Here is a 23832-nt window from a genome sequence, read left to right on the forward strand (position 1 = left end):
ATGATTTTTTTTATTCTGTTTAATGCCTAAGCTTTTATCAGATTAATTATTTCAAATTATTTTATTTTATTTACAATTATTTTAATTTAAAATGTATTACACGATATTGCATTTGATTAATTTGAAAATTAAAAATTGAAAATAAATTAATTAATTTGAAATAGTGAACTTAAATTTCTGGCAAACTTTTAACTTAACTTTATTTTATTTGTTATATTTCTATAAATTTATGTTTTATTTTTTTAAATGAAAGAAAAAATGAATAATATAAACATGAAAAAAAAAAAAAAAACTATAAGGAAGCAATTTTTTTTAATAATTTTTATACGTACGTTTTAATGTGACGTACGTATACGATTTAAAAAAAAAAAGGCAAAACTTAATCATATTAGTCAATCAGAATGATGGAATTAATGTTAAAATGAATAATTTTATTTGCAGAAAAATTTAACTCATAAATTGAAACTAATTTTTATATCAACTTTAGCTTTTTTTTTTTTTTTTTTTGTATATAAAAATTGGACAAAAATTTTTATTGCAATTTGTATCAAAAAAGAAAAAAAAGAAAAAATTGAAGAAAATTAACAGTCCAATTATTTTAGCAATTAAATATTGAAAAAATTGAATTGCAAAAACTTTTATTTTGTTCAAGAAAGAAAAAAAAAAGTTGTAACTTATTTTGTGTCAGAATTATTCGATCTTTCCGAAAAGAAAAAAGTTTTATTGTCATATCTTTTTAAAACTTCAATTTATCATCATTTCCGGAATTTCTCAGTACATCTTATCCAGAATCAATAAATACCACTTCAGTATATCATCATTTCCAGAATATTTTAATACATCTTATCAAGAATCAATAAATACCACTTCAATATATCATCATTTCCGGAATATTTTAGTACATCTTATCCAGAATCAATAAATCCCACTTCATTATAGCATCATTTCCGGAATATTTTAGTACATCTTATCCAAAATCAATAAATCCCACTTCAGTATATCATCATTTCCGGAATATCTTAGTACATCTTATCCAGAATCAATAAATACCACTTCATTATTTCATCATTTCCGGAATATCTTAGTACATCTTATCCAGAATCAATAAATTTTATTTCAAATTTCAATCAACATGCATCACATATTTGTCAACAATTGTTATTTCAGATGAAGTAGGTGAGAGGAGGAGAAAAAAAAAAAAGAAGAGCGGCATAGTTTTGTCTTAAAAATTTACAGTTGATAAATTAGTTTTAATTTTAATTTTTTTAAAAACTTTTTCTTTTTTAGAAAATTAAATATTGTTGATAATAATTGATTGGAAAAAGAATAGAATAAATTAAATATCAAAATAATGATAGCTTTGAAAAAGTTTGAATTTGAATTTGATAGAAAAATATTTTAAAACGAAAATGAAAAAAAAAAAAAATATATTTACAAACGATTCATTTCTTATCAATAATTTCCTACAATCAATAATAATTACTATTTCTATTACTAATACTACTATTACTATTACTACTACTACTATAATTACTATATTATATTATTTATTATTTAAATTAAAATCAGAAATGTTTCATTCTTATTACTTACTTTTACTTAAAACTTACTTATTGTACTTTCTTTTTCCTTTTCTCTTTTTTCCCTCTCTCTCTCTCTCTCTCTCTCTCTCTCCCTCTTTTAACTCTTTAACTAAATCATGATTGTTCAAGAAAAAAAAAAAATTTTTTTCCGCTCCGCCTGCTAAGTACTTTTTACTTTTTTTTTCCACTAATGCTATCTGATGTTGTTTGAATCGTTTTTTTTTTTTTTTTTTAAAAAAAAGTTTGTGAAAGTATATATTTTGTGAGATGAATGCTTGAATGTGTCTGTGTGTTTGCTTGGATGATTTTAAGCGCCTAAAAAGAATTTTACGTACTTACGTTTTACATATATATATTGAGATAAAGCCTTTTTCTTATTTTTCTTACTTTAAAATTTAGAGGAGGGACTGGTGGAGGAATTAGAGGAGGAATTAGTGGATGAATTGGTGGAGGAATTGGAGGAGGAGGAGGAGGAGCAGAAGGAGGAGGAGGAGGAGGAGAAAAAGTAGAAAATAGGATAAAAATGGGAGGGCGGAAAATGAAGAAGCTTTAGCGGAAAAGTTCCATCCTCTTTCATTTTTTTTTTTTTTTTTCTTTTTTTTTCTCAATTTTCTTTCATTCAAAATTCACTTTTAATACTAACACAATTGTCATTTATTTATTTATAATTTTTATTATTTTATATTAAACAAAAATGAAAAAAAAAATTATTTTAATTTTATCAAATGTTATTTTTTTTTTTTTAATTTTAAAAGTTAAATATTATATACAAATATTATGCTTAATGATTGATAGTAAGTATATATAAATAATTATTGATGATTAGCTGATGTTTAGTATAATAATTTATTAACTGCTACAAATAACTATTAGCTGATTATATTTTTTATAGAATATTCTAAAAATAAAAAAGAAAAGAAAAAAAAAAAAAGAAAATAAACAAACAGTACTGCAAATAATCAATGACGCTTCTGGCTTCAACGCCATGTACCATATCTCATATATTTTCATCGTTTACTATATTATTTACAACAACACTACACTTGGTTATATGTAAGTTTTAAAATGATTTTTTTAATTTATATTTTTTAATATTTTAATTTCTGCTTTTTGTGTTTTTTTTTTTTTAAAACAAAGAAAATGATATGATGAGTTTTAGTTGAAATATATGTAAAATGTTAATTGGTAAATTTAAATTTAAAATAAATTCATCTATACCTATTGTGTAATTAATTAATTAATCATATTTGGAATAAATTTTATTTGATCTGATATGTAGTATTTTAATAATATTTGCATCTTTCATTTGTAATAATTATAGATTAGCAAATTTTTATAAAAATTTTGATCAATCTTTTTTTCTTTTTTTTTTCCTCTTTAAATCTTTCTTTAAATTAAAAGTTATTGAAAGTTATATTGAAAAATTTTTGATTAATATAAGTTTATAAGCAAATTTTTTTGGTTTATTACTGAAATAAACAGAGAGCAAATTTTTTAATTTATAAATAATTTTGTTTCTCTGTAAGAATAAAATATATAATATGATTTAAATTCTTGAAATTACTATTGAAATTAAAATTTTTTCATATTATTTTTGGTAAGCAAAAAGCTATGATAATTCGAATCATTTATGCATTTTTCTTTCAATTTCTTCAAACAGAAAGAAAAAAATTTTTTAATGTTTCGTATAAAATTAAAAATCTAAATGATACTGTAATTTGAGAAAGAAAACTTTTAATAAATTCTTATTATTTGTTTACATTTTTATAAAATTTCAATTATGTCATTTAATTGCGTGTTTGCATTAAATATGCTAAAAGCATATCATGCATCCATTAATTAAACTTTTAAAATCAGTGAAAAAAGATTAACGAAAAAAAAAAAAGAAAAGAAACTTTAATTCATTTTGTTATTATTAGCATATTTTACTATTTCAAAATTTTAAATTAAATTTTTGAAATATTATTTTATTTTTTATTATTTTAAATTTTTTAAAATATTATTTTTAAAATTTTTATATATAAACATTTTCATTCTCAATTATTTCCTCTTTTTCCTTTTTCTTTCACTTCCCTTATTGTTTTTTGTTTTTTTTATACTTTAATGAGAGAGAGAAACAAATTTAATTCAAGTATACAAGTATTCCGATAACAAATGCCCTTCGTGTCAAATCAAAATGTCAAATCAAACAATGCTTGATTTGATGGTTGCATGACAGAATGACATTTGAAATGCTACATTTAACAAAATATAAACAATTGTGATTATGACAACCGTAGCTAACATAACGTTTTGTTATTTAAATTGATAATCCATCAAATAAATATTTATTTTTCTAATCCTAATCTTTTCTCATTTCCAATTTTATTTTCATTTCTATTCCTTTTTTATTTTTTTATTTTTTTTTACATAAAAATTTTGATAGAAAAGAAAAAAAAAAAAACAAAAAATAGTAAATAGTAACTTAAATTTGCTGCTATTTAATGAATTGCAGTTATCATTGAGGTATATTTATCATAGCAATAAATCTACTAATTCATATAAATTTCAATTAATATTTGATTAATTAACATTGTTTAATTATTTTTAAAAATTTTATTAATTCTGTTTTTTCTTTTTTTTTTTGTAAAAATGATAAAATATATATATATGGAAAAATAATATAAATTATGTAAACTTAAGAAAAAAAACATAAAACGACTGTACTAAATATAATATATAACAAAAAAAATCTTAATATATTAGAACTTTTCAAATTTTAATTGAATTTTAATTTTAATTAACTCAATATATTAGAACAAATTTTAATTTTAATTTGAACGTTTGTTTTTGAAATAGCATTTTAAAAAGTTTCATCAAAATTCATCCGTTTTTCTTTTTTTTTTTTCTGGTTTACGAAAATAGTTTTCTTCTTGATAAATTGTAAATAAAAAAAAAAGGGTATACTTTTCCACTTTTTTCTCTTTTGAACAACTGCTTGTTGAAAGTTCTGCAATTTTATCACTGTCTATAACAAATGCTTTAAGATAAGTGAGGAATAATAAAATTTACAAAAATAATAAATAAATAAATAATTTCAAGCATTTCAACAAAATATTTCAATTATCGCTATTTGATTTATTAAAACTATAAAAAAAAGTGAAATGATTTGCAGTATTTTCTCTTTTTTTTTTTCTTCTTTTTTAAAAAAATAAAATTGATAATTTTCTTTTCAAAAAAAAAAAATTTGTTATTTGTTAAAAATTTTAATTTTTTCACAAATATATAATCTAAGAATAAACAAATAAAGTTACACTTTTTGTTTGTTACTGAGAAAAAAGAAAAAGTAGAAAAATATGAAATTTTGTAATACAATGGAAAATTTTATTATTATTAAATTTTAATTGAAAAAGAAAATAATCTCTAAAATAAAAAAATGAAATACTTTATAAATGAAAAATATTTTACAAATGTTTGATACTTCTACTATAAAATTTATTTTTGAAATTTCAATCCAAAAACTAAATTAAAAATTTTTTTCGCTCACCAAACTTTTATCTTTCTTTCTTTTTTTTTTGTTTTTTTTTTTTTTTTTTTTTTTTTACTGATAAATGAATGGAATTTTATTTAAAATGAAAAAAAAAAAAAGTTTTAGGAAATAATTTAAAGTCAGATTTTATTTCTAAAAAAATTTCAATCATATTTTTTCTTTTCTCTCTTTTTTTTTTATTATTGAAATTTTTAGATTTTAAGCAAAAACTGAAACATTTCATTTATTCTCAAAACTTTTCCAACATGCACGCAATGCATTTTCAATTCCCAATGCATTGCATTGTTCTCATTTGCACTTATAATTTATTTTAATTTTCAAATATTTTATTTTTTATCAATCTTTTGATAAATAATTATTTTTAAATTAATTTTTGTAAAATACAAAAATTATAGGATTGCTCAAAGAAGAGAAAAAATAAATGAATTTTTTTTTATTGGGAAAGATTTTTTTATTTAAAATTTTTTCACCAGAAAAAAATTTTAATAATTAATTGTTTTAATAAAAAAGTTAAATTGTTATTATTAGTTATGCATAATTTTTCATTTTTTTTTTTTTTTAAAGGCATTTTTAGGCAAAAAACATTGAAATAACATTTATTTATTTTATTACTGTAAAAATTAATTTGCATATGTTTGATTATTTTAAAATTTATGAAAATTTTGCGTTCTATTTTGTTTGAATTATACAACTAATTTTAATAATTTTAAGTTTTTTTTTTTATTAATTGTTCTTTTTTTCTCTGCCATATTTATTGGATTTCTAAAAATGAAAATTAAAAATAAAGCATATTGAAGTGGATAGTTTGGTTAGCTAAAAAAAAAATTTTCTTTATTATAAATGAATGATGTTATAAAATTAAATTTTTGAAGTGCATTTAAAAGAATTAATAATTCTTAAACTATTATATTCTTTTTAATTTACCTTTTTAGTTTTAATTCGATTAAAACAGAATTATTACCAAAATTTAAACTTTCATTCATTTCAAAAAAAAATTGTTTTTTTTTTTTTTATATTTTTCCCCTCTATAACAAAGAATTTGATGTTAAAAATTAATTTTAAATCACTAAAATTGAAATTGCAAATTTAAAAACTTTAAAAAATTTTTTTTTTGAAAATTATTTACAATCACATAAAAATTATTAATTGTCTGATAATAAATTAAAGAACTAAAATTCTTTTTTTTTTTTTTTTTTTTTTTTTAATGTATCTTTTTATTTTAAAAAATTTTTTTTGTATATATATTTTTTTTTTAATATAAAATAATGCTAAATTTCATGAAAGAAAGAAGAAAAAAATTTAGATTTATCAAAGAATTTAATAATTATTTAAATGATATAGAAATGAAGTAAATTTATATTTACAGAGGTTATCCGAGTGGTACAACTTTCAATACAACAGCAATTTCTGATATTTTAAATCGACTTGTTGATAAATCAACTTATGATAAAAGATTAAGGCCTAAATATGGCGCTGAACCAGTTGACGTAGGTATAACTATACACGTATCAAGTATCAGTGCTGTATCTGAGGTTGATATGGTATGTCAATTTTGAATTTCTTTGCAAAAAGAAAAGAATTTTTTAAATCAAAAATATTTTTCTTTTATTACAATTCATCTTTTTCCTTATTTTATTTTTATCGTATTTATATTTTCTAATTAATTATTTATCTTTTTTTTTTTTTGCTACTTTTAATCATTTTATTTTTTTTATTATTATTTTTGTATAAATAATTATATTAAGTAAGAAAAATAACTTTAACATACATATATGAATTATATATTAGATAATTATTAAATTTTGTTTGCTTTATTTTTGATAAAAATTTTTTCCTATTATTATATAATGTGCAGCAGCAAATAGATAAAACGAATGTGCTAATAAAATAATTCAAATTTAGAAATAGGCTTTAATAAAAATTAGAATTAATGGCAAAAAAAAAAAAGATAAATTTCTTAATTTATTGAATTTTGCATTTCGAAAAATTTCCATTTCGTAAGAATTTTCCCTTTTTTCATTTTTAACTTTTTTTTTTCTTTCTTGAAATAATTGATAGTTTGATAAAGTTTTGCTTATTCTATAATGATTATAATAAATGAAATTCTCGATCAAATTTTAATGTTATATCACACTTTTTGAAAATGTCATATTTTTTTTTTTTTGAATCCAACTGCTTTTAAAAATTATATTGTAAAAGTGTAAATGATATTTTAAAAGTATATGAATTATTTTATAATTTACCTAAGGCTGAAATTTTAACTTTTCTTTTTTTTTTTTTTTTAAAAAAAAGCCTTATTAGCCTTTTATTTTAAAACTTTAAATTGCTATATTTTATTATTCGTTCAAATTTATTCTACAAACTTGCTAATAATTTGCAGAATCGATATTGTGAATGAAATACTTTACACCATATATAATAATAATTATAATACATTATGTAGCCTAGTGATGCATTCAATTGATGTTAGTTTAATTTGGCTCTTAACAACAACAGCTATACTGGCCAAGCAATATTATCATTAATTTATTGTCTCCTGGGAACTGTATAGCTTTAACAAAAAGTGATTTTGTTAGATGCGCAAATAATGACTTATCAACAAGTAAAGAAGGATTAAATTTTAAAGTTGTTTATGCAAAAATTCAATTTTTTGAATTAAATAATTTCAAAATTTGTTTTCTTTTCTTTTCTACTTCATTATTATTATACAAGAATTTAGCAAGTATAAAATATAAATGAAAAAAAAAAATGTGAAATTAGTAAAATAATTTCTCGTAAATGATAGTACCCTTTTTTTTTTTTTTGAAAGGTCTTTTAATACATCAAAAAAAAATTTCTTTTTTTTTTTTTCATTTCTGATATATTTATAATATAGTATAATTTTTGTTAACTTTTAACAATTGTAATTTTACATATTCATATAATCAATATAATTTATCAATAATTTTAGTCCAAAAAAAGACGCATTTTTATTTAAATATGTTAGCTGATTTATACAATTAAAAGTTGTATCAAATGTAGTGATAAGAAATTGTTGTAAGATAGATTACTCTAAAATGTTAATTTTAAAAGGAAAAATGAAAGGAAATTTTGTTTATAATCAGAAAAGATGAATTTTCTCTTATTGTCAAATATTAACAATGAGTTCTTTCCTTATTTTTCGAAAGAACTCATTTATTTATTTATTTATTTATTTATTCTTTCCTACTTGTTTATCTTTCCATGCTAAATTGCTTCCCTAATTTTACTACTGCAAATTATTGAGTAACGCAAATTCATCATATAAGCTTAATTTTAAAAAATAGTAATAAAACGCAAACGAATTAAATTAATTAATGTTTAATGTCAAATATCATTAGCAAAATATTGCAAATAGAATTATAATTTAAAATCAAAATGAAATTTTTGTGTGTGAAATTATTCATAAATTTTATCAAAATATAGCAGAAATAAAAAACAAAAAAAGCACTATCATTTCTTTTTTATCATCAATCAAATATATAATATTATAAGCAATAAAAGTCTTAAATAAACATTACTGTGTAATCATTACTGATATGAAATGTTTTCCTAAGCTTTTTTTTTTTCCTTTTTTTTCTTAAATCATTACTAACACAGAATACTTCCTTGATTTTTTTTTTTTTTTGTTTGGTAAACTTATCCTTTTTTTTAATTTTATGATATTTTGTTACTTCTTTTCTCTTTTATCTTTTTTTTTCTCTTTTTTTAAACAAAAATTTAGCTGACGACATTTTAAAAAATAAATTTAAGTACTTTCTATAAACTTGTCAATTTGATGTTTTTTGTTTTTTTGCCGTTTGACAAATAATTTTGAGATAAAATAAATGAAAATACATTACAAAATGAATGAATGATGTGTTGTAGATAAAACTGAAATTATTTTTATACCGTATAACCAGCTAATAATGAATTGTACTATTACAGTAAGCTACCGTAATCTTTTCTATCTCCTTTGAAAAGATGAATGAATGAAATTGAAAAAAGTAGTTTATAAAATTAGATTTGATTAAAATAAAAAAAAATAAAAGAAACAGCGCAAAATTACATATGAAATACAATAAAATAGTAATTTTTGAATTAGTTGAAGGTAACATTGTTACTTAAAAACGACCAAAAAACAAGAAATAACTCAAATAATTATATATTAAAGTAATATGTTGCACATTCATTGAAATTTTATAAAATGCATTATCATTCTATAAGAGTTTGAAAATATTATTTATAATGAATTTCTTTGAAAAAGCTTTATTTTTCCAACTTTCATAGAATATTTCATTTGTTTAAGAAAATAATTTATAATAAATTTTTCTAATGTAATTTTTTTATGCAGTATTTTTATTTGAAAAAAAATATATAATTTATTAGAAATTTTTCACGAAATTTTTTTTTTTTTTTGTTTTGTTTTAACTTTTATAATCATTTTAATATATCATATAGCCATTATTACTATCGATTATAATGTGAATAAATTTTGAGAAGCATTTGATGAAATTATCCAATATTAGCAAAGAACTAATTAACGAACTGCCATCATTAAATCGTTTGAAGAGGAAAATTGCATTGTTGTGAATTGATAAGTGTGAAAGGGAAGGCATACAAATTAGTATATGCATGAAAAAAATATTGAAATCTCTGAAAAAAAAAATTTATATCAGGAAGCCATCCGAAATAATTTAATAGGAATTGTCGACTGAAAAAAAAGAAAAAAATTAGTATCTAAAAAAATTTTTTTTAAAAAAAAAAAATTATGCAAAAATAAATGCGTAATAAAATAATCATTTAAAATTATAATCATTGTATTGTTATTTATTGCAACAAATTCAATTTTATTATTGCAAAAGTTTAAAATTCAACAATTTTCTTTATTTCTCTCTTCTGTTTCAAGAAATAAATACGCAAATTTTGCTCAAATTGAATAATTGGTTCTTTCAGAAAAAAAAAAAAAAAAAACTTTTGTTTGAAAAATTTTTGAAATTTTAGGACTTTACACTTGATTTTTATTTACGGCAAACATGGCAAGATCCACGTTTAGCATTTGGTGATATGTATTATGGCTATCAAAAAGGGAAAATTGAATCTTTGACAGTAAGTTTAGTTGACTTATTCCAATTAAATTCATATATTCAATTCATTTTAATTTAATTCAATCTTTTATTTCATGGATAAGTGATAAACATAACTGAGGAGGACAGAGGTTTTGAAAATGGTGGGAATGGCTTTATTCTGGATTTAACTTCAAAAATTTTTTTTATCTGTTCTTTCAGCGATGGTTTTAAACTTTTCTAAGCTCTTATCTTTTTTCGTTTCCTTTTTTTTTTTTTTTTTTTTTTTTTTTTTTTTTCAATATACCAACAAATTGATTAGCTTTTAAAAAAGAAAAATGCTGAAACGAAACAACTTTTTTTTTGATGATGAGAAATATATGTTCACTATGGTGTAGTTTTGCTCAAAAAAAACTTCCCTTTTTTTTTTTTTTTCCTGAAAAGTGGGACAAACGAACTTTGAATTGAAGATGGCGAAATTTTTAAAATGCTTCAATTTCTCTCTTCATTTTTGCAAAAATGAAACGAACTTATTTCCTCTGATTTGAAAAATGCTTCAACTTTGTTTGTAATGCGCATTTGTGACAAAATAAATTTTCAATTAGTAAATAAGGAAATAATCAAAGGAATGCAAACAATATTACATTTTTTAAAATAATGTTAATGTCATAAAAAAAAAAAGTGAAAAAAGAAATTTAATAATTGTTTTTATTTTTTAAACTAAAAAAAAAAAAGAAAAACAAAACAAAACAAAATAAGACAAATACTAGAAGCGATACTATCTTGAAGTAAACATTATCAGCCTGAAATTGATATTATCGTTTGCCATTTTAGGTTGGTGTAGATTATTTGGAGAAACTTTGGAAACCGGATACATTTTTTCCGAATGAAAAGAAATCATTCTTTCATACTGCAACAACCCATAATTCCTTTTTAAGAATCGATCCGGATGGTACCGTTTTTACTTCCCAAAGGTTCTATCATATTCATTATAATTATTTGCTTTTCTTGCAATACTTCTCAAACATTCGATTTTTTTTTTTAAGTTTATTAATTTATACTTTGTTCCTTCCTTTTTTTTTTTCTCTTATTTACAAGTTCTTATTACAATTATTATCATTATCGTCAAATCAATAGCACTAATTAATTATCAACACTGCAATCAGCATCATTATCAGTATTTTAGGAAAAGATTGCCAATAACGATATCCTGTTTTTTTCTTTTCTTAATTTGAAAAAGTAAAACCGGGAAAAGATAAATCAATAATCCACATATTCATATTAAATTAATCAATCAATCAATCGATTTCCTAATAATATTCAATAATGATTTGTTTGACTATTTTATCTTTTCACTTTTCTGCCCTCTTTTGCTCTATTTTTTCTCCTCTTATTTCTAACATTATTTGCTTGAGAAATAATCGTCTAACGAAGTTAATTTAATTCATCAGAACGTGTCTAAAAAAAAAAAAAAAAAATGAAAAAAGTGAAAAGGAAAATGAAAAAATGCATGTAAATATTGAAGTGAACTTATATTTTCTGAGGTATCTTTTATTATTATCATCAATCATTCATTATCAGTGTTATCAGTGTATCTCATCATATCACATCAAACATCAAAACAAAATATTCACACCAAAATTAGCAATAATTCTCTCTTCTTCTCCACTTTTTTTTTTTTCTTTCAAGCATTCCATTCATCTCAAATTTTCATTAATAATCTTATCAGTTGCTGATATCAAAAGGAGCAGCAATAGTATGTAATTAGTAAAGGGAAGAGAATTGGATGCTATTGATTAGTTAAGAGGGAGCATTTTATGGTAGAATATGAAAGGATTGGGATAGGATAGAACAGATTAGATAGGATAGGTAGATGGATGGATAGATGGAACAGAATAGGATAGATAGAATAGAGTAGGATAGGATAGGATAGGATAAACTGAGATAGAATAGAGTAGGATAGGATAGAGTAGGATAGGATAGGATAGGATAAACTGAGATAGAATAGAATAGGATAGATAGAATAGAGTAGGATAGGATAAACTGAGATAGAATAGAAAGAATAGGATAGATAGAATAGAGTAGGATAGGATAAACTGAGATAGAATAGAATAGGATAGATAGAATAGAGTAGGATAGGATAAACTGAGATAGAACAGAATAGGATAGATAGAATAGAGTAGGATAGGATAGGATAGGATAAACTGAGATAGAATAGAATAGGATAGGATAGAGTAGGATAGGATAGGATAGGATAAACTGAGATAGAACAGAATAGGATAGATAGAATAGAGTAGGATAGGATAGGATAAACTGAGATAGAATAGAGTAGGGTAGGATAGGATAAACTGAGATAGACTGGAGGAATAGGATAGGGTTGGATAGAATAGAATAAGGTGGAACAGGAAAGGGTATGACAGATATGAGTGAACAGTATAGAATAGAATAAAATTGGATAGGATTAGGTAGGAAAGGATGGAATAAGATGATAGAGGTGGATAGAATATAGAGAGATGGAATAAGATTTTAAAGTGAGAAAAATTGATGTTCAAAGAAAGAACGTATGAAAAATTTTTTTTTCCTTTTTTTTTGTTTGACAGTTTATATAAGAAAGGATTGAATGAATGAATAAAAGGATGATGAATGAGGCTAGGAAACATTGGACAGATGAATGAGAGACATTAAGGCTTAAAGGAGGAAATTTGAAATTTTTGATAAGCTAAACGCAAATGGAAGAAGTCTGAGGAAAAGATGGATAAACCATTTAGTTTAGTTAGTGTCATCATTTCTCATTTTGTGGAAACAAAATGAAGGAGGGAAAGAAAAGAGTAGGATTTTGTTCAGAAAAAAAAAAAAGTGGATTAGTGCTTACATATTGCTTAAATTTTGATAAATAATTGAAATTCCTCTTTGATCCCTTTTAATCTAAACCAAATTTGTGTTTGGTTTAAAATTTGGTGCGCAAAAATGTTGTTTATGCATATTGCGCAATAACAATGCGTCATTCCCTTTTTCAGCTTTCAACAATTATGCTAAAACTAAACTCAACAATAATCATTCATGTGAATGATTACTACTTTAAAGATTACAAATTATTTTGCCATTATTTGACTAAAACAATTTGCATTAATTTACATAACGAAAAATTTCTTTTTTGACTTTCTAAATAATAATTAATTTAATATTTCAAAATAGAGATAAATCTAATACAACTATATACCATTATACAATGCAAATGTTTCCAATAAATTTAGTGAGAGACTATATTGATTATTATGATCTAAGATTACTTTTATGAGAAAAAACGAAAAAGAAAAAAAAAGTATTTATCATCTTATCAGTTGATACTGCTAAAAATAATCAATCCTTCTATGATATCCTATGCACCCATATGCAAATGATAACAGTGAAAATTTTTTCTAAATTTAAATTTTTGATAATTGCATAAATTAAAATGGAATTTTCAAATAAAACGACAAAAATGGACATCAAAAAGAAAAAAACGGAATGAATGTATCAATAATGATTTGATAGCATTGTCAAAAAGTTAATTTCAATAAAACTTGGTCTCATTTTCATTCAGATTAACGGTGACAGCAACATGTCCCATGAAACTACAACTTTTCCCGATGGATTCACAGAAATGCAAACTTGAAATCGAAAGTTGTAAGATTCCTTTCTTTTTTCTCTAAATTGCTAAAAAAAAAAAAAAAAAAAATTAACTCACATTACTTTTGCATTATTTTTTCCAAGATGACCAAAGAATTTTCAGCTTTATTCATTTTGCTGAAAATTTATAAAATTTCAAACTTTGTTGTAATTTAATATTATTAATGATCAAGAAGAAAAAAAAATTCTTTCTTTTGAATCTAAAACAAAGTCTTAAATTGAGCACAGAAATGAAACTATCCTTCTTGCATCATAATTCAACTTATTCTTCAGTTTGAAAAATTATTTATAAATTAAATTTGTATTGTATGTTTATTACCAGATTTACTACAAGGTGCACCAGTGTCTTCTCTCAAATGTATTGTTTTAAATTTTGAATTGTATTATTATTTTTAAGTTGTAGAAAATTTTCAATTATGAAATTGCATTGTTTTTCATTTCCTTCTTTGACATATTTTTTATTAATTTAGTTTTACTTATCAATCAATGGAAGAAAAATATGATGAAAGATAAAATTCATTTTAGACAATTTTATGCTTATTTAAAATTAAATTATATACAATTGGTGAATATCTGATAGTAGCATTATATAAATTTATTTGAAACAAAATTCCATAATGTTAGTAAATGCATTTGCTATTCATTAATAAGTATTTAAATTGCTTGAAATATTTGATCAATTCAATATCCTAAATTGTTATTATTATTTTATTGTTTATTGTCAACAATTGATAATTATGATAATTGGGAATGTGTCACTATTGAATGCTATTTAGTGTGCTTAAGAAAAATTATGATTATACGATAATGGTTTATGATAGACATGTTGTTATCAAGTTTCAAGTAAGTTTAATTTTTTTCATAAAATCTATTTTAAGACATGGCGCAAAATTTGAATGTTTAAGGTAAGCTTTAATTAATTTATCTACCACTAATTGCTTCGCAGTTAATGAATGTATTGACCTGATAAAGTAACTCCAAATCATTTCTGATTTTAGAAAATCTTTTTCCAACATTCAATTTAAATAATTACATTCTTTAATTTTCATCACTTCATCAAACAGTCAAATTGAAGATGGAAGCTAAAAAATTTTTTAACTTTAATTTTAAAAAAAAAAAAAAAAAAAAAGATATCATAATGCTAATTGAGTAATTTAGAATTGAAATAATAATTAACAAATTTTGAAATGTGATCAAATTTCATAACCTATTAGCTATCATTTTTCTTTCCTTTTTGTTTTTCTGTTTTCAATTTTCGTTTTACTACTTTATTCTTTGTAATTTAATATATTTATCCATACGAATAACAAACGCTTTCCAAAAAAAATAAATAAATAAAAAAAGATGAAAAATTGTAATTTTAGGGAAAAAGTTCGAATTTGTTAAAAACATCATACATATCATAGTAATACATTAGTGATATTATTATTATTATTAATTATTATAATTATTCGTATGCTTAAACATAGCAATTTTATTATTATTCTGATGCTTAACCTTAAATAACTTTGTTCATTTTTTTGTAATTTTTAACTAATAGTAATCAATCAGTTCATATTACATTATTTGATTTAAGTTAATTTGTTTCATTTCATATTGAGTAAAAAAGTATGTTTGAATGATTTTATATTCTCTGATTATAGCAATCAATCGATTACTAATAGAATTATTAACTTAATAATCACTATTTTCTGGCATTATTATAGGATAAGTATTTCAGGACAGGGTCATCCGATTTTTGTAGTGAATAATAACAAATGACCGTATCCCGAAAATACTTATCAATGATTTGATTGATAATTGCAACAACTTATTCATTAAATATTTTTATTTATTGCTCGTTTTCTTTTTCTTAAAAAAGCTTTGAAAGTTTGAAATATTACAACAAAAAAAAATAAAATAAAAAAATTTGAGTTTTTTCCTAAAGTTAACAATTGATTGTCAGAGTAATTTGTCAAAAAAAAAAAAAAAAAAAATGAAATTATATTAGATTTATTGAAATTTATAATTAGAAACATATTTTTATAAAAAAAATTGAATAATAATAAAAATAATATTTGGTATTTTTTTTCTATCTTTCAACATATCACTTGAAGTATTTTAAACTAATCAAAGCAACATTTATTGCTTTTTCAATTCCCAAATTACTAATTTAAATTCTCATAGCACTGTTTTTTTTTTTTTCTTCCTTATTCAAAATAATAAATTTAAATTTATTGCTTAATTTAATAATTCTTTTTAACATTGCTTCCATCATTTTATGCTTATATTTTAATGTTTATGTTTGTATTTATGTTTTTGATTTATGTTATGTTTATGCTAATTATTACTGATATTGCTACTTACTGCTGCACACATTTATATATGACACTGGTGCACATCATTTTTCAATTTTTGTTGCATTTAATTTCAAAAAAAAAAAAAAAAAAGGACTTCGAGAAAATATTAAAAAAAAAAGACTTCGAGAAAATATTTTAAAGACTTTTAAAATACAAAAATTTCCTTACATATTATGGTTTTTCGTTTTCAGATGGTTATACAACGGCTGATATAGCTTTATTCTGGGGCAAAGATCGTAGGGATCAGGGTCAAGTAGTCGGGTTCGAGAATATTTCGCTGCCACAATTTAAACCGGTCGGTTATCGGGTAAATGTTACCAGGGCAACTACTTCTTCAGGTTAGTTTCCTCTTATCTTTTTTCTCTTAAAAAAAGTGGTTTTAATTATCAACCTTATCATTTTTATTATTATTCATCAACAATAATGACAATAATGAAGATATGACATTGTTTTTTGATAATTTGATAAAAAAATTAATTTAAAAAAAGTTAAAAAAAGAAATTTGAAAGCTGAAACAAAAGAAAAAAGATAAATTAAAATTATTGAGTTTATAATAGGCAAAATTTTCAAAATTTTTTTTTTTTTGAAGAGAAAAACATAACCAAAAATATTGTTATTTCGATTATTAAATGTCTTTTTTTTTATTGTTTATATAAAATGCATGAATAAATTAGTTATGTAATGGTAAAATACGATAAAAATAAAATTAAAATAAACATAACTTTGGCTTCAAATAAAAAAAAAAACCTTCTAATTATAATTTAAAATTAAAAAACTAAATCAATAAATTTCTTCGTTTTTTTTTTTTTTTTTTTTTGATATAATAGGAAAAAAAGAAAATTTTATAGTCAAAAAAAAAAAAATGCTTATTTACTTTTTTATTTGTTCTTCCATTTTTTTTTTTCATATATACCATTAAAAATTAAAAAATTTGTGATCCTTTTTTTCTCCTTTATTTTCTTCAATAAATTTTATGATTCATGAGAATATGAAAGTTTGGAAAGTTATTTTATCCTTCTTTTACTTTTGATAAATGTAAAGCTAAGCCAAAAGCTAGAAGCCAGAAGCCAAAAGCCAAAAGGAGAAGAAGAAGCCTATATTAGCCTATTGGCCATGTTTATGTACCATTCAAATTTTATTTATCTTTTTTCCTCTTTTTTTTCCATTCTACATGTATATTTTATATATTTATTTATTTAAATTTACATTTATATACAATCACATATTATTTATACATTTATTTATATATGGAAATTAGTGCTATTCACTCAGAAGCAAAAAAAAATCAATCAACTATTGCTTTCAAATTTTCCTGGAAAGATAAAACTTAAAAAAAAAACTGAGGGAAATATTTAAAATATAATGATAAGAAAAAAAAAAGCATTGAATAAATTACATTAAAAATAAAATTATTTTTTTGTAGTTTATTAAAAAAAAAATTGCTGAAAATGAGATGAAAATGAAATTTCATTAAAATTATATTTTTTTGTAACAAATAAGTAAATGTTTGATTACAAAAAAAAAAAAAAAATGATGAAAGAGAGAGAGAGAGAGAGATGGAAATAAAGAAAGAGAGAGGAATCAATATATTCTAAAAAAATTTCTTTTTTTTTTTAGAAAAGGTTATTATTTATAAAGTTTCTTTTTTTCTCCTTTTTCTTGTAATAAAAATTTCAAAATAAAAAAAAAATATTTTTTTCTTTTTGTCTATTCTATCGTCTCATTTTTTTTTTTTTTTTAACATTTCGATAAGAAAAAGTTAAAAAAAAAAAGGAAACCTCTGAAGATAAGATAAACTTTTATATTTGAAATTATTAACGCTGAATGATTTAGTTGTAAAAAATGAAATGAGCAATTTCTGTTTAAAAATTACAATTAATTTTCGCTTCATTGCTCTATGCACTTTAATAAAAAGTAAAAAAAAAAAAATTAAATAAATAAATAAGAAAAAAGAAATGAATGAATGAAACGAAATAAAATGAAATTTGATGAAAAAAAAAAAAAAAATTAGATGTATTAGCAATAATTATTTGAAATTTAATAATACTAAACAATTAATACAATAAATAATTAAATATAACTATTACAGGTGTATATGTTCGATTATATTTTGAAGTGCTGTTGGGTCGTAATCTTGGCTTCTACCTCATGAATATTATCATTCCTTCAATGCTTATTGTCACCATTTCTTGGGTATCATTTTGGCTTAATCGTGAAGCATCACCAGCACGAGTTGGCCTTGGTGTTACTACTGTATTAACAATGACAACACTTATTACTACAACTAATGTAAACATTTTTTTTTTTTTTTAAATAAAATTTAAAAAATAAATTTTTAATTAGTTTAAGTGATAATTATGAAAATTTTCGAAATTGTTAGCAAAAATTTCTCATAGTCTAATAAAATGTTTTATTTTTCCTTCTTTTTTCATTTTTTTTTTTTTTTTAATGATTGAATTTTTAAGTATAGATATAAACGTTACTTTTCTAAATAAGTAATAAAATTTTGAAAACAAAAAAATTATTTGATAATTAGCTAATTAATTATGTCTTATTTTTTAGAATGCAATGCCAAAAGTTAGTTATATCAAAGGTCTTGATGTTTTCTTGAATTTTTGGTTAGTTTTATAGTTAATAATAAGATAAATGCTAAAGCAAAAGAATGTCATAATAAATTGTAATATGAAATTAAAATTTTCAAAGATATTACAAATATTATAGCTTTTTTTAACTTATAAAAACCAAAAAAAATAAATAAATAAATAAAAGGAATTTAAAATAGCAAAAAAAATTTGAAGATTGGTTGAATAAATTTTTTTTAAGAAATAATAATAGAAAAAGGAAAAAAAAAAATTTTTTTTCAGTTTTGTAATGGTATTTGCAAGTTTAATTGAATATGCAGTAGTTAGTTATATGAATAAAAAATTGGCGCAAAGACGTGAAAGGCGACGTAAACAAGCGGAACAACGAATGCCTGTTGAAATGCCAATGTACGGTCAAATTACTTCTAGTGCTGAAACAAAAATGGTATTTTTTCTTCTTTTCAAATTTCAACATTACATTTCCTTTTTTTTTTTCTATTTTTAAGAAAAAAAAAATAATAAACTTTTTTTTTTTTCTTCAAAAGAAAAAACGCAAATTTAATGAAACAACAAAAAGTTAGGGATATGAAAGAGTAAATATAATTTCAGTCATATCAAAATATGACTCTTATCAATGATACTTATGCTTCGCCGGGTAAATCCTCCATCAAAGTAAGTGATCTAAGTAGACCATATCATCATCAAATAGCGCTTAGTTATCACTCTATTTTAACCTACCCATGCACACATTATCACTACTTTGCAAAAAATTTGCAAATAAAAAAGATGAAAAATTCATTCGTACACAGGTAATTCATTTCACTAAGATAAAATAATTGTTTTAATAATAATTAGATGAAGCAATTATTTTAAAGATAATAAATTTAATAGCAGGTAATAATTATTATAATATTCATAAATATGAATATTAATTTTAGTGAATTTTTAAAATTTTGCAATAAAATATAAGCATTTTTTAATAAATTAACTTTTAAATATCAGAAAACTGTTGGTTAGTTTAAAAAAAAAATGAATTAATATATTATTTAGTTTATTTAGATTGTAATCATTAGAGTAATAGTAAAAAGTAAGTTTGGTTTCAAAAAAAAAAAAAGAGAAAAAAAGTGATCTTATTGCAGCTAATTTAAATAAATAACAAACATGAAATTTGCATTTCCGATTAATAGCAAAAAGCTAATTAGCGTCACGCTGCATGCAATAGCAAGCTAACGGTATTGTCCAAGGTGAACACGTAAATGTTTTCACGTAAAATGCATGAAATGTCTTTTTAATTATTTTATGCTTTAACACTTTTTTTTTTTTTTTTTTTTTCAACTATTAAAATTTTCAGCAAATGGATACGTTCCTTGGTGGACCAAGTCAAAATCCTAACATTGTAAGCTTCTGTACTACAAATATTTGTAATTAAAAATACAAGTTAATTATATTTTAAATTAATAATAAAGAAAAATCCTATCATTTACTGATTAGCACATTTATTTTCTCCTTATCATTTATCAATTCATTTATCAGATATAGCTGTTTCTCAATTTCTTTTTTCCCTCTTTTTTTTGTTTTTTTTTTTTTTTTTTTTTTGATTCTGTTATTATAAAATATTATTAGATATAAATCAGAAATATAGAAAGTTTTTAATTCTTTTTAAATTTAAATAAAAATATCAATTAATTAAATTTTTTTTTTTTTAATTTAATGAATGTAATATTAACAGAGTGTAACAGAAGCAATGATGCCAGAATGTGATTGTCGTACAATACCGCTCATACAGAATCCGAGATTGGTGACAGATCGAACATTATGGCCAGCGCCGTTCATGAAACCAAAACGAGCATCACGTACGTGTAGAAGTGTGACGCCGTCTAAAATTGATAAATGCTCACGCTTCTTCTTCCCTATGCTATTTTTCACTTTTAATTGTAAGTAATTTTTTTCTTTTCTTTTCTTTTCAATATAATAAATTTAGCAGTTATCATTATTATTATTATTATTATTACTAATCATAAATAGAATAATTTTTGCTATAAAAACGAAAAAAAAAAAAAAAAAAGGGAAAAAAGATTATGATAATGATAAAATATGAAATGTTTATTTTAAAACAGAATTAAAAAAATACATATCAATTTTATATAATAAAGTTTTTTAAATGATCAAAAATTTTTAACTTAGTATAATTTTCAAATGAAAATAAAAACTTTATAAGCAACACAAGATGATTTTTGTTTCTTTTGTTTCGTAAACATAAAATTGATATGAATAGAAGCAAATTTAATTTTAATTTATAATTTCAGTATTTTATTGGACAATTATGACAGTGCTTAGTTCATTCGTGGATACCAGTGAATATACATTATTTGATTAATAAAAAAATAGTAATAAATGTATATAACATATATATGCAAACAAATCAAACGAGGATAATCAAATGATAATCATAGTAAGATCAAGCCTATTTTTTTGATCAATTTTGTCGCTTTTTTCTAAAATTAAATAAATAATTGAATATAAATGAATTAATTAATAATTTATTGTTCATGATTGATAACTGATAATTGATAATGTATATTGATGTAGTTGCAAATATATTTATTATTTCACTTTTGTGTTGCGTGATAATATGCAATATATAGGAAGTATAATGCATGCATGCATGCACATGCATGCTTATTACTTTATAAATAATAATTATTGCTCTTTTAATTAATATTTTGTTTATAATTTGAGATTACTATGGTAATTGTAATTTGATTATTTTGTTTTGTAATTTTTTAATTTATATATATATATGTATGTATGTATGAATAGACCTGGTGCATCTAGCCTTTTTTTTTATCCTCTATTTTCACTGAAAAATTTTTTTTTTTTTTAAATTATATTATATCAAAATGGGTTGTTTAAAAAATTTGCATAAGTATCTACGAAATATAAACGATAATATGGAAAAAAAAAAGAAAGATTAAAAGATGTGAATAATTTTGAAACGATAAATTTTTCAAAAAAAAAGCATTTAATGAAGAAAAAGAAAAGAGAAAGAAATGAAAGATTATGTGTTCATTTAAAATAAAAAAAATAATATATAATTTTAGAATTAAGAAAGTGTTGCTCATAATTTAACATTGCAAATTTAACTTTAACTTCTTATTTTAGATTTAAATTCAATTATTTTAAATTTCTGAAAAAAAAAAAGAAACTATTGAATAATTTGACATTAAGATAGATATTTATTGATTAAATTATATAAAATAATTATATAAAATAATGACAAATTTTGTATGCAATCACATTTCAACAATAATTTCAGATTAAATAATTTTTCAAAAATTTTTCCTTTTCTTTAGGATTATTATTAATAAAAAGAAAAAGAATTATAAGTAAAAATAAAAAATAAAACAAAAGAAGAAAAAAGAACAAAAAATTGAGATGGTTATACTATTGCAACAATACATTATCATTGGTGTCAACTAAAAGATGTCCACTGTGAAGCAGCGGTCAAAGTTGAACCATTCGAATTGACCAGTTATCGATTTACCAGTTTATGCATTAATAAAACAATAGCAACAACTTCATCTGGTTTGTCTATTATTAATTCTTACTTATATTATTAAAATAATTTTTTATTTTTCAAAACTATTTCATTAATTCATCATAGATTAATTTTAAGATTAAAGTAAATAATATGGAATACTTTTTTCTTTTTTTTTTTTTATTAAAAATTAGAAATGTCAATATATTTCATTGAAAATAATATCATAGATAGAAAAGCTTAATATAAATAAAAATTATTAGTTAATAAAAGAAATTATACTTTAAAAAAAAAAAAAAAAAAAAAAAAACGTTACAATGTATAGTTAATGGTTGAAAGCATTAAAATGTAAATGCATTAAATTTAAATTTTTTTTTTTGTGCAAAAAAAAAAACAATTGATTAATGATGAAATTTATTTAGGTTCTTATTCACGTTTATGGGCACAATTCTTATTCGAACGAGAATTTAGCTTTTACATGATTCAGATTTACATACCTGCAATACTTGTCGTCTTTATTAGCTGGGTATCATTCTGGATCAATCCTGAATCAGCTCCATCACGTACCGTTATTGGAACATTTACTATATTGAGTGAAACACATCTTCTGATGAGTACAAATAGACGATTACCACCTGTCTCCTACATTAAGGTTGCTTATTTCAGTAAGTTTCGAATAAAATTTTTCATTTTTATACATAAATACAATTTTCTTTTAACATACATTTTAATTCAATAAATATTTTGATATTTCAGGCTGTAGATGTTTATCTTGGATTTTGTTACTTAAATGTGGTATTAGCACTTATCGAATATGCTACTGTAACATATTCCAGAAAGAAATATGAAGATGAGAAGAAGAATAAAAGCAAAAATATTTTTGAACTTACACCGCAATTACAAGCACCAGATTTACTTCAAGGTATAAGTATAAAGAAGTAAAAATTGAAAAAAAGAAAGAATTGGAATAAATTTCATGCTAATAAATAAATTATTATAGATGCTCGTATAGATGAATGTACATGCGAACAAGATGTTTCGGTATTTGTGGTAGCTAAACCAAAATGTCCACTAAAATGTGCTACTTTTTGTAAGCATAATCGAGTGGATCTTATCGCTCGAATTGTATTCCCTGTTTCGGTTTGTTATCATTTCATCTTATCAACTCTTCATCTTCGCTAATTTTCTGCAAAAATTACTTATTCTTATAGTTTATTAAAATTTTGTAACTTTTTTTTTCAACCATAATGTAAATTTTATCAAAAACTCAACAAACTGTTTACAAAACAAAGTGATCAAATCATCGAAAATACATCGAAAAAAAAAAAAAAAAAAGAAGATCACCAACTGTATAAAAGAAAATTAAAGTAATAAGGTTAAATGAAACGATGATAAACTGATTCCGAATTATTATTATATAATTATTTCAGTTTCTCACGTTCAATTTCATTTATTGGACAGTACTTCTCTCCTTATCAAAATGGAGAATATATGGAGATAATGCAGAACAAAGAGCATGTTAATATCAT

The 23832-nt window shown here is 21.7% G+C and overlaps 1 protein-coding gene across 3 annotated transcripts; it reads left to right on the forward strand.

Moving 5' to 3' along the window:
• Positions 1-2568: 2568 nt before the first annotated feature.
• On the forward strand, positions 2569-23826 carry Bma-unc-49 (the record flags this gene model as incomplete). Of its 3 annotated transcripts, XM_043077874.1 has the most annotated exons (18): positions 2569-2636; positions 6479-6653; positions 10114-10218; positions 11010-11149; positions 13759-13841; positions 16375-16521; positions 18273-18472; positions 18746-18801; positions 19048-19210; positions 19375-19437; positions 20117-20161; positions 20495-20699; positions 21072-21119; positions 22201-22350; positions 22726-22955; positions 23060-23225; positions 23304-23443; positions 23734-23826. In XM_043077874.1, 18 exons carry the CDS (start codon positions 2569-2571, stop codon positions 23824-23826), a joined length of 2277 nt encoding a protein of 758 aa, XP_042933808.1. The 3 variants fall into 3 exon arrangements, with proteins under 3 accessions (XP_042933808.1, XP_042933809.1, XP_042933810.1); XM_043077875.1 differs by lacking the exon at positions 19375-19437; XM_043077876.1 differs by lacking the exons at positions 16375-16521; positions 18273-18472; positions 18746-18801; ... (3 more) ...; positions 20495-20699; positions 21072-21119.
• Positions 23827-23832: the final 6 nt, after the last annotated feature.

The sequence above is a fragment of the Brugia malayi genome, assembly GCF_000002995.4.
Source record: "Brugia malayi strain FR3 genome assembly, contig: Bm_v4_Chr1_scaffold_001, whole genome shotgun sequence".
NCBI classification, from domain to species: domain Eukaryota; kingdom Metazoa; phylum Nematoda; class Chromadorea; order Rhabditida; family Onchocercidae; genus Brugia; species Brugia malayi.